Below are 11,971 nucleotides of genomic sequence, written 5' to 3'. Positions count from 1 at the left end.
CTACTGGTATGAGGTGTAAAAGAACAAAATTTCAATGTCCCTACAGCATATTACCAAAATAACCTTGATGCTCTGTACTATGAAGTAAGGTTCATAGGTTCATAGGTTCATAGGATGATACTAGGCTATTGGCCTGGAGGCCCTTATAAGCCTTCCCACAAAGTCAGCACCTGTTATATTCTTTGGGTATCCCTTCAACTTCCTTCATTACTGGGGAATTTGGGGATGATTACATGTAGGTGTTTTGGGGGAAAGATGGACCGATGAAAGGATGATGGCATAGACAGATGGGATAATACATAAAATTATTCAAAATATAAGTGAAAGTGAAAAATTATGGGCTTTTATTACAAGAAAAGGTGCAACTCACTCAAGCTTTCATAAAGATATCTAAATCCTTTCTGAAATAAATATTAATTATGGGTGGAACTTGTATGTGTAGGAATTGTAATACTTTCATGGTGCATTGCAGATTATTTATGTCTTTAAACTTAATCAAATAACTTCCAGTTTTGCATATTCTACACAAAATATAGCTTGACATATGTAACTTTGATCCTTTCTGCTTCCTGAAAATGTACTTAATAAGCAATAACATCAACACAAACAAGTTATGGATATTTTCTACATGTTGTATTTCAGAAGCAATTGCTTTTTCAGGTTTCATCCCTTTGATATTTTTCTTTGGGTAGTAAAATTGGTCGACTGTACATCTGATTACTAGGGATTTGATTATTGCATTAAAAGTATTAATGACTAGAGCAACATCATCATCAAGCACTGCACTTCACAAGAAAAGTGTGATGTTTTCTGCAGGTCTGCAAGACTGTGAACACAAACAACCTCAAATAAATATCACTGGTGGCATTGACAAAACATTAATTTCATGTTGCCTGTATCTAGGAGCTTACAAAAAGAAATATACTAGTGTCCCTAAAAATATTTAACTATTTAGACAACAAAATGTATATACCCATGAGAAAGAAATGTAAACTTAATCACTTCAGTTCTTTTACAGGGGGTGCTCAACGGGTGATCATCATTCCAACTGTTGGAGATACTCAGCTGGGAACTGATAAGCTTTTCTTCTGTAGAGGTCAGCATAATTCACTGTTATTACATTTGTCACATTTATTTTCCTTCCTTTTCCTACTTTGTTTTAGAAATTATTTTCTCCTTTTACTCCAGCTGCTAATGATGAAGAAGCCATCTTTAAGTGGATAAAACCAGATGGAGAGGAAGTAAGAGAAGGTACAGATGAACACTTTGAGACAAGCATCATTGATGAAACAACAAGCAGCCTTGTGATTAGATCAGCAAGGGAAGATTATGAAGGACAATATCGATGTGAAGCTGACTTTGGGGATGGAGAGAGTGACAATGCTACTATCTTCGTTAACATTATTCGTAAGGCATATTCAGCTTTTGATTTGCTTTAGATGTCAGAATGAGGATCACAGTTACATTAAAGATCCAGCATATCCGCACATCATATTACTGTATTGTATTAACAGTACCTTTGCAAGGCAAATTATACTTCAAATTATCTTGAGGTTGTCTACTTTTGTATGCCCATCTTTTTATCTCTCTGCAGTTCTCCTCTACAATGTATTTTGCATCACAAGTGTATTTTTATTCTTCCGCTTTTGCTCCCAGTTTAGAATTTCTTAAAATTGTGTTCCTTCTTTATTTCCTATTGTGTTTGCATATAATTTTGATGGAACTGCCAAGCTGCTTTCAACTATTTATAAAACTCTTCCAGTTAAACTTTAGTTATGGGGCCTTTCTGTCATCTGGGATACTTCAGTAATAACAAGACATTCTATTTTACTATTGCATTTCATTAAATAATTACTGGATATTGGGAGTAACCACATGATGGCGCTCAATACAGGAAAATATCTAAAAACAGCACAACAGAATAACATTTTATTGCTGACTACAGTAAAAGTTCATAACCATAACAAAGTCCATCTCAGAAAAAATATACTCCTTGGGTTGTCTTATTCGTTAATGTGACCCCTGCCTTGAGGTGATGGTGTGAGTAATCCCAAGCCTTTCTTTTAAGCACAAAATTGTTAATGTGAACTGCACATTGTTTAACTCAAACCTTATTCAGAATTCAGACTGTAGCATGTAGCAGCAGTGTAACATTAACTAAAATCTGATAAAAACAAATTCATATATAACTATAGCCCATGGCCAGGAAAGTGGCAGCCCAGGGATAGTACCAGGGACATGCAGATTAGGAATAAATGAAGGGAAGTAGCAGACGGTTAACTGGAAGGTATGCATTGAGGGAATCAAAAATACTTTGGCAAAAGTGTAACCTTTTCATTGCTCATGTTTCTTTACACTAATGGTTTTAAACTATATTTATTATGAACATTTGAATTTTAACAATAGAGTAAATGCAATTTAGTAACATTGTGGGGAATATCAAAATGTGTTTCTATTCAAAATCTGTCTGTAATGAGCCTTTTTTATGCACACTCATTTAATGAGGATATGATGCAATGATTTTTTATTGGTTGTCATTTAATTATATTAGAGTATATAATGTATAACTCTGGAAATATGTGTTTGTCTGATGAAGTCTTATGTATTTATGTAGACGAAAACGCACGCTGGTTTTACAAAGCGTTTACGTTTTTTTTGGAGCTTTTATTTTTCTGTATCAGTCAATAAAGTGATACGTTCGGCAGCTGGAGGACTGTTTCCGTGTTTTGGATTTACTGGTTTTCTTTTTCGAATTTAGCGCCTTTTTGTGGTTTGTGTTGGTTACGGCGCTTCTTCATGGATAACAGTTCTTCCACCTTGAGCCGGGAGGACGTGGGACAGTCCCGCAAATTAATTGGACAGCTTACCGAGCTTATTGAGCTTCTTACCCCACTCTGCTCGGCGTTGGTTGGCAGAAGACACAATGATGGTGATGTCATGTCCGAAGGGACGGATGGAGTCGGGCTTTTTAAACATAAGAGGAAAAGACATAATCTTGAATACAGCCCTACACGGATGGAGGAAGCGGAACCGAATGGTAGCAACTTCAACCCTGCCAATATGCCTTTGGTTTTACAAACATCTAATGAATGGCACAATTGTAACCAGAGTCGGGTAACGGCCGATGTTCGGAGCAATCAGAAAAACTGTTCAGGCTCTAATGCCTCAGGTACTGTTCCCACTATTTCTGATAATGTTAACATACAAGAATGGTTAAAAAACCCCATGAATTTTAATTTGAACAGAGCAGAGGATGGTGCACCAGTGGATGGTGACTCCTATGCTTTGAAAATTGACAAACTGGCTGGACTGATGCATAAATACAAATCATTGAATATTGAAAACTGTTATCTTACTGAATGTATAAAACAAAAAATTGTACCAAAGGGTTTAAGGGTTTGGAAGTACCCTAATAATGTGGAACCCGGTACATCATTTCACAAAGAGCTTATTAATGTTTTTAATGATTGTGGTATTAACATACTGAGGCTCATTATAAAAGAGAATAACAGAAAGTTGGAAGACTTGGAACAGGAAATTACGGTTTTAGCTGGTTTTATCAAGAATGATATGGTTTTTGAAATTAGAAGTGAAAAAGAAAGATACTTCAGTATTAGATCGGAAATAGATGTTAAATGCACTTTATTAGAACAAAGAAAGATTAACAAATTAAGGAGGGACATTGAAGACTATCAAAACAATGTTAGTTACCCAAAGCCACCCTCTGGGAAATGGGAACATAACAGCAGAGTTAGGTACAACAAGGGTAACAACAGAAATAATTTTAGAACGTTTTCTAGTGAGGAATATGATAGGACGGATTATGATACTGAATTCCCACCATTGACGAATGAAATGCCACAATATGTTAGCAATAAACGTTTTCAAAATTTTCAGCAGAGGGGAGGGAGAAGGGGGAGAGGGAGGTATTAGATAGGTTCACATACACCCCTACCCCCACCCCTACAATTTCCCCTATTCAGACTGTTTCTCCTACACAGATTAGGACTCTTGCCTCTAGGGTAACAGCACATCCTGAGTCGGATGAAGGGATTTTACATACAGGAACAACTCATACACTCAATAATTTTTCTATATATAACTTTAGTAATATTTCTATCAATAAAATGCATTTTGATGTCCTTAGCAAAGGTTTTAAATTTATCCCTAACACTAAAGGTGACCTAGTTCAAACCATAATAGATATGAAATTGTTCTTAAGGAAGGTTAATTTACAAGTTACATTACCCCCTAGGATTTTGGAGTTTGATTCCCAACAACATGTACTAACAAGAAAAAGTACATTTAATCCTCCCTATCACCCCCAAATAAAGAATTTGGATTCAATTTTGGAAAAGAAAATTAGAGAAGAATTTAAATTTGATACTAAAGAATATAATATTACAGAAGAAGAATCCAAGACGTTGAATGAGTTTAGGTATAATAACCAAATAAGAATTATGAAACCGGACAAGGGGGGAGGGGTGGTTATCATGGACAATATTATCTACGATGGAAAAATGAATACTATTCTTGGTGATGATAGTAAATACAGAATAGTTTCTCTGAATGAGGTACAACTGGCATATCAGAAGACAGACAACATTCTAGACAATATGCTCTTGGAGGGTACCATTGACGTGAAGTTGCATCAATTTCTGTATGTACCTAAGCCTAGGATACCTATTATATTTGGTATACCGAAGGTACACAAGAATGTTAGTGATCCCCCTTTAAGACCAATAGTAGCAGCTGACGGCTCCAAGACCCTCCCTCTGGCTAAATATGTGGACACAATGACTAAACATATTTGCAATACCAATAAATATATATTAAAAGATTCCTGGGATCTGTTGAGGGACATCAACTCCGATTTACTAACTAATGGTCTTATATTTGTGACAATAGATGTCATTGACTTATTTACATGTATACCTCATCATGAAGGGATGAGGTTTTTTGAAGACATGGTTTTTTTGGACAACAAACTCACACATTCAGAAAAAACAGCAGTAGTAGAATTAGTTGATGTTGTACTAAGGAACAATTTCATTGTATTTAATGGAGAATGTTATCAGCAAACAAGTGGTGTAGCAATGGGTGCGGCATGCGCACCCACCTACGCTAACATTGTGTTAGCAGCATGGGAATCAAATTTTATCCTCAATTCTGGATACGAACAATATTGGACGCTTTACAGGCGCTTTTTAGATGATATTGTGATCTTCTGGACGAGTGGTAGTGAGAAATTTTTGGAGTTTTTCAATTATATTCAGAACACCACCAATTTTTTAAGATTTACATACACTATGTCCACTGACAGATTACAATATTTAGACGTGGAAGTATACAAGAACATGAGTAATACGGATTTAGAAACTAAAGTTTTTAGAAAAAGTACCTTCTGTAATTCCTTTTTACATTTCACTAGCGCACACCCCCCACATTGTAAAAAGAACATTGTCAAGGGACAATTTGTGAGGGGGTGTCGCATGACTAGTAGGAATGAAGATTTTTTTAAGGAATGTAACACATTGGAGGGGATGTTTTTGGCTAGGGGCTATCCACCGGAGTTTATTTCTAACATCAGAAGAGAAGTGGAACAGAATAGATTAACAAAATTTAAGCCAATAAAGGGCACAGAATTGACCAATTTAGAGAACAATATTGAATCCCTTGTGAACACCAATAATAGTGGTGATAAAGGGGAGTCTCAATATAAATCGGCCTTGGTAATGGAATTTAATTCATTTAATACCAAAGTGAAAAAGATTTTTCAGAGGGAGTGGGTTAATTTTATCTCATTTTCGGACCTCCTGAACATCAAAAAAGACACCCCTAAAATAGTTTATAAAAATGGTAGAAGTATAAAAATGTTGTTGGAGTACAATAAATTGAACAACAATGAAAATTCTACCAAAATGGTTCTATCTAACAAAAGGAATGGAACATACCAGTGTGGACACTGTAACCAGTGTCCATATGTTAGTAATAAGACTGAGATCTTTTTAACAGCTAGGGATTGTAATATTAATGGTACAGGTTACTTCAACTGTGAGTCACAGGGGGTGGTATATCTAGCTATGTGTTCACAATGTAATTCATATTACGTGGGAAAGACAGAAAGAGCATTGAAAAAGAGAATTTACGAACACACTTATGAGATATCCCGGAAAAAAGAAACAAATGCTCTATACAAGCACACATTAGTTTGTGAGGATTCAAAATTCTCCTTCTTTGTGGTAGAGCAGGTCAAGAAGGAAACGAGGGGAGGCCTCTGGGAAGAAAGGTTAGAATTCAAAGAGTTGTGGTGGCAAATATTATTAGAAGCAACAAGTACCCCAGGGCTCAATGAACATCTCTCACTAACTTCTGTGCTAAAATTGAGAGCAGCTAGAGTATAGATAGTGCTAGCAATAGCTCCCTAAGAACAGTAGATGGTGCTATTTAGACAAGGAGTTTTTAGAATGTCATATAAAGGAACGGAAGTATCAATTAATAACATGAATTTTATTTATTTATTTATTTTCTTACACTAATGGTTTTAAACTATATTTATTATGAACATTTGAATTTTAACAATAGAGTAAATGCAATTTAGTAACATTGTGGTGAATATCAAAATGTGTTTCTATTCAAAATCTGTCTGTAATGAGCCTTTTTTATGCACACTCATTTAATGAGGATATGATGTAATGATTTTTTATTGGTTGTCATTTAATTATATTAGAGTATATAATGTATAACTCTGGAAATATGTGTTTGTCTGATGAAGTCTTACGTATTTATGTAGACGAAAACGCACACTGGTTTTACAAAGCGTTTACGTTTTTTTTGGAGCTTTTATTTTTCTGTATCAGTCAATAAAGTGATACGTTCAGCAGCTGGAGGACTGTTTCCGTGTTTTGGATTTACTGGTTTTCTTTAAAAAGATGACCTTTTAAGTTTCATAAAGACTGTTCAAATAGCCTGCTTGAATGGGCTAAAGTCTCTGTCATAGCCATCTCTTGACTGCTTAGTTTCAGTGCATAAAACTGCTAACCCATTGGAAAATGGCATGTTTATTAATGTGGAAAGCAGTATATTTTAAGACTGGCTGTTCTCTCTTTTTTTAATACTAGTTCAAGGCCTCCTGTACCCACAAAGATATCTGTAACACCTCTGGAGGCATTAATCCTTGATGAAGAGAGAGTATTTCCTGTGAACAAATAACATGCCATTCCATCTTTGCCGGTGTTACTAAATCTCTGAGAGTATGGTGTCACAGCCTTAGTCCATTAGGGAACTAAGACATCTTATACATCCAGTAATATATGAATACATTGTCTTGAGAGGAGAACAACATTTGTGTTCTTTACTATAGTCCAAATGTTGAAAATGACAATGTAAACATTTAAATATGTTCATACCATAATATGGTAAATTTCTTCATGGTAGTAATCACTAAATCATCCCATGTGCACTATTCACATCCTGTATTAGCAAATGAATATTGTTGCCTTGGTATATAATCAACACTATTCACACCCTAAAAAAGTTTTCAACCATGCCTCTCAACCTCTTAGCACAAGAAATCAGGACAAGACCTAAAATAATGGGGACACAGATATCGACACATTTAAAGTATTGCTCTTATAAACTTAGTTGCTAGAATATCAGGATTTATGTTAGCATGCATTTTTGGAAGTATGTAAAGTCTAAAACTCAAATGTATGTCTCTGTTTAGTCACTTCACTCCTGAGTGATTAGCCAGAAAATCACACATTTTATGAGGAACAGACCAGAAAATCTGGGCATTTTGCAAAGATCTGGACAGCTGAGAGGTATTTCAACCCATGCAGCTATAGAGAAGAGTTAACATCAGCTTCTCAGGAATTTACTCATTTCAGATTCATCACAGTGCTTTTCTGTACCACCTTACCAAAAGCAGCTGGTTTTCAGTCACACACTGCTATTTCCAGTAGGAGTTGAAGCTACAGTTTAAGGCCACAGTTTTCTTCTTTTACAGTGAAATATTGTCAATAGCAAGACCAATCTGGCATACCAAGGTCAACTATAACACTCTTAAAATGAGACAACCATGCTATTAAATTAAGTATAATTAAGCCATAGTTAAGCAGCCTTTTTGTTGTAAAGATTAATTAAAATTCACTAGTTCTGTTCAGCAGCAATTATTTTTATATTAATCAACGAGTAACCAGCTACGAGCTTTTGGGAAAAATAATACTTTTTTTATTTAAAGAAATTAGGCAATACAGTTTGAAATGAATTATACAAACAAATATATTCTTGCAGAATGAAACATGAAAGAATATGTTTTTAGTAAACAGATTATACAAGGAAACATTGTTTCACAGATAGCTAATTGTATTGATTCCAACAACTGGAAATAACTGTAGCCTACTTAATTCACTTTTATAACCATTTAGAAGTCGACAAAAACAAGCACTGTTAAAATCAGCAAACCAAACTAACTCAGGTAGTTATACCTAAGCAGTTTTTCGTTTTCAACAGGTAGCTGCTGACAGTTATAATTTGGGTATTTTGTGCAATTATAATTACATTAATTAGTAAATCGCTAACCACAAGCTTTTGGGAAAGGATACTGGAATTCTTTATGTAAATAAATTATGCAACATAATTTGAAATGAATCATTGACTTAAGCATATTTTTGCAAAAAGAAATGTGAGATAAAAATATTTGGCAGACAAATGGCATAAGAAAAGTACTGCTAAACAGCTGATTCTATTACTACCATTAATTGGAAAGAGGTGTAACCTGTCTGACTTATATGACCATCAAGGAGTTGCAAAAGACTGACATACAGTGTTTATAGAGATAAACTCCTTACTTCCAGTAAATGAAAATACATGAAAACTTTAACGACTTGACTTTAATGATCCTACAGCAGTTGCAAAGGACAGAGAGGGAATTTATACTTATGAGTCTATTGGCTCTGGGTAGCAGCTTTGCCTCTCTCTCTCTCTCTCTCTCTCTCTCTCTCTCTCTCTTTCGCTCTCTCTCTCTCAAACACACACACACACGCACACACACACACACACACACACACACACACACACACACACACACACACACACACACACACACACACACACACCTGCAGTCCATGGAAAATATCCTTAACTGCATCCAGACTATATGTCAAAGGGAAAACACAGGCTGAATGAATAAACTGCTGAAATTATTTTTAAAGAAAGTAATTTTATTTGAAGAATCTTCAGGAGCATGCACCACACTTTATCAGTACTGAGAAAGTTTCAGTTTGTACATTTCTCTTACATCAATCCACTCTTTCTGCATCAGATAAAATTAGCCTAACCCATCGCTTCCAGCTAGGTCAAAATATTTTTAAATCTAATTTTTGTCCATCAAAGCAAAGTTGCTGAGATAACCAGGAAGTTATTACTCCAAATAAGGAAGCATAGCTTTTTCAAATGTTTCAACAAACACTGCCAAGTATTTGCAAACATAAAACAGCTTTTAAAAACTCTTGATATAGTCATTATAGCTTTACTTTTTGACAAGTGGAGAAAAAATAATGTAAAGCAGCTATACTCAGTAGAATCAGGAGTAACACTTGCAAAAAATCAGGTATACTGTATATTCACATAGTATTTAGTAAATCAAATCAACAATATAATTGTAACTTAAAAAATACAATATCTATCTTGCCTGTGGCCTTAGAATTAGCCTAGATACCTCACCCGCCCCCCAAAAACTTCTATACCCATCTCTCTTATCCAGGAAACTGACATGTACTTTTTTTTCACATATTCTGCTATTGTTTACCTATATTTCACATAGATCATTTATTGTCACTTCTTCACTTGTTGAGGCTCCATTACTACTTTATCACAATAGTTTTCTTCCTGACAAGTAAAAAAGCTATCTAAATGGGAGGAGTCTTTCCAATCACCCTGGTTACAGTGGGCTGTCCAAAACACTGAAGCATTCGCCTACATTTTACTCGGGTGTAACCTATCAAAAATACTTGTAGCTCCAGTATAAATACCCACAAGCTCTCATAAGCCCAGTTAGCTTGTTTTTTGAAAGAAATTAGTCTAAGGAGCTCTTCTTGTATGTGTGTGTGTGTGTGTGTGTGTGTGTGTGTGTGTGTGTGTGTGAGAGAGAGAGAGAGAAAGAGAGTGAGAGTAGGAGTAATAGCAGTTTCCCTTGCCAAAGCTCTGTTGCATTTCCACACAATAAAAAAATAGAAGTTCTGTGCACCTTACCTTATCTTAATTTATGATTTTTCTTCAGGTTTTGTACACCCTTTCACAGATGTATGTCATTTTGTGGAGTTTCTACAACTGAAACAATACTTGATTTATTAAGTTACTCTCCCAGACAGTGAACCTGGATTTTAATATATGTTCGTTGTCAAAGAGAGACACTGTGACAACAGACTTTAATACCTAAAAGTCTCTTAGCATGTATTGTGTATTACCTTGTAAAAAACATGCATTATATGTTCTTTTAGAATGTTATAGAATATGTATTGCATTTATGAGAATAAGGTCAGCACAAATGTATGGTTGGTTAGTTTGTTTGGCTCCATTTGCATTAATTCCTTGATCTGATGCTACACCTAAAACCATACAGCTCATTTTTAAAGATTAAGTGGGTTTTGCATATCTATTTTTGATGTTAACATGTATATAATTAATTAATATCCCTAAGGAGATGTACACATATTTTGGATTGATTAATTTAATGTTGAACTATCACTTGGATGATGATAGGTTTATATTTTTGTGAGATAATCTCATTAATCACTTTCATTTTTCTGTTCTGTATAACACCCTCTATGGCTCATGCTGAACATGATGGGTATCTTTAAATGTAAGCTGAAATACCCATCAAACCCAATACATTTCTAATAGGGAACTTCAGCCATCTGACCTACATTGCCAGGGGCCAGCATGGCAACTACTTTCTTAACATTATAAAAGCTAACTGTTGTACAATCAGTAAGCCACACTACTAGGAAGGACAAATACTTTTGAACTTACATCCATATGTGTCATCTTCCCGTGTTAAATAAGAAAACAAATCAGTGGTCTTTTTCTTTAAAACTTGTAATAGTTGACACTGAAAATACCTCTGTGTTTAAGGACTTGTCAAAAGCAAAACTTCTATTATTTGATGACTTAAAAAAATTCCACTGTATTTCTTTTCTGGTATATCCTATTGCTATAGCCACTGCCTATAAATCCAATGTCTGCTCCCACCTGTTGTAATAAAATGGTCCCTAATTGCACCGAATGCAATGCAGATTTTAAAAAGAAACCCCTGTGGTGAAATACCCATACAAATAAATTAAATAACTAGAAAAATAAATTCCTTAATACTTATAGGAATTCTTATTCTATTGAACCTTAACAGCATACTAAAGCAAACTAGTAAAGTTTTTAAAGCCACCATTAATAAACTTAAAGCTGAATATTAACTTAAAAGAGTCATTAAAACAAAAAGAAAAAAGTACAGTTCTTGCTGTAACCATGTCAGAAAGTTAAAAACTAGCACCTAGCTATGTTTGGAACTTATCTATAACAATACTGCTCACACAGACCTAAAGAAAATGATAAATTATGTAGCTGAAACATTTAGGGCAAAGGTTACTCCATCCACAAATATTACTGTACCACAGAATACTCCATCCAAGTGATCCCCTTAATTACATTATAACAAGTCCTGTCAGCCCTCTCAAAAGCTAACTCATTTACCAGCCCAGGTAACATACTTGGTTGGCTGATTATCAGCTCAGGCAACATACTTGGTTACACGATTACCAGTCCAGGTAACATACTTGGTTACTTGATTATCAGCTCAGGTAACATACATGGTTGCCTGATTACCACCCTAGGTAACATACTTGGTTACCTGATTATCAGCCCAGGTAACATACCTGGTTGCCTGATTATCAGTACCAGATATGGCCTACATGAA

At 35.0% G+C, this 11,971-nt stretch overlaps 1 protein-coding gene across 1 annotated transcript in view; it reads left to right on the top strand.

Moving 5' to 3' along the window:
* Window positions 1–963: 963 nt before the first annotated feature.
* Window positions 964–11,971, top strand: part of LOC122808455 (neural cell adhesion molecule 1-like) — a 261,490-nt gene continuing 250,482 nt past the window's right edge. Inside the window, exons 1-2 of the mRNA XM_044079415.1 lie at window positions 964–1,096; window positions 1,189–1,407. Of these exons, the coding sequence (XP_043935350.1) occupies window positions 964–1,096; window positions 1,189–1,407 (352 nt within the window). The remainder of the gene's footprint in view (window positions 1,097–1,188; window positions 1,408–11,971) is intronic.

This window comes from Protopterus annectens, chromosome 8.part0 (assembly GCF_019279795.1).
Source record: "Protopterus annectens isolate FY-2018-M chromosome 8.part0, PAN1.0, whole genome shotgun sequence".
NCBI lineage: Eukaryota > Metazoa > Chordata > Ceratodontiformes > Protopteridae > Protopterus > Protopterus annectens.
Note: the sequence above shows the minus strand (reverse complement) of the source record. Positions and strands in the feature narration are given on the sequence as shown.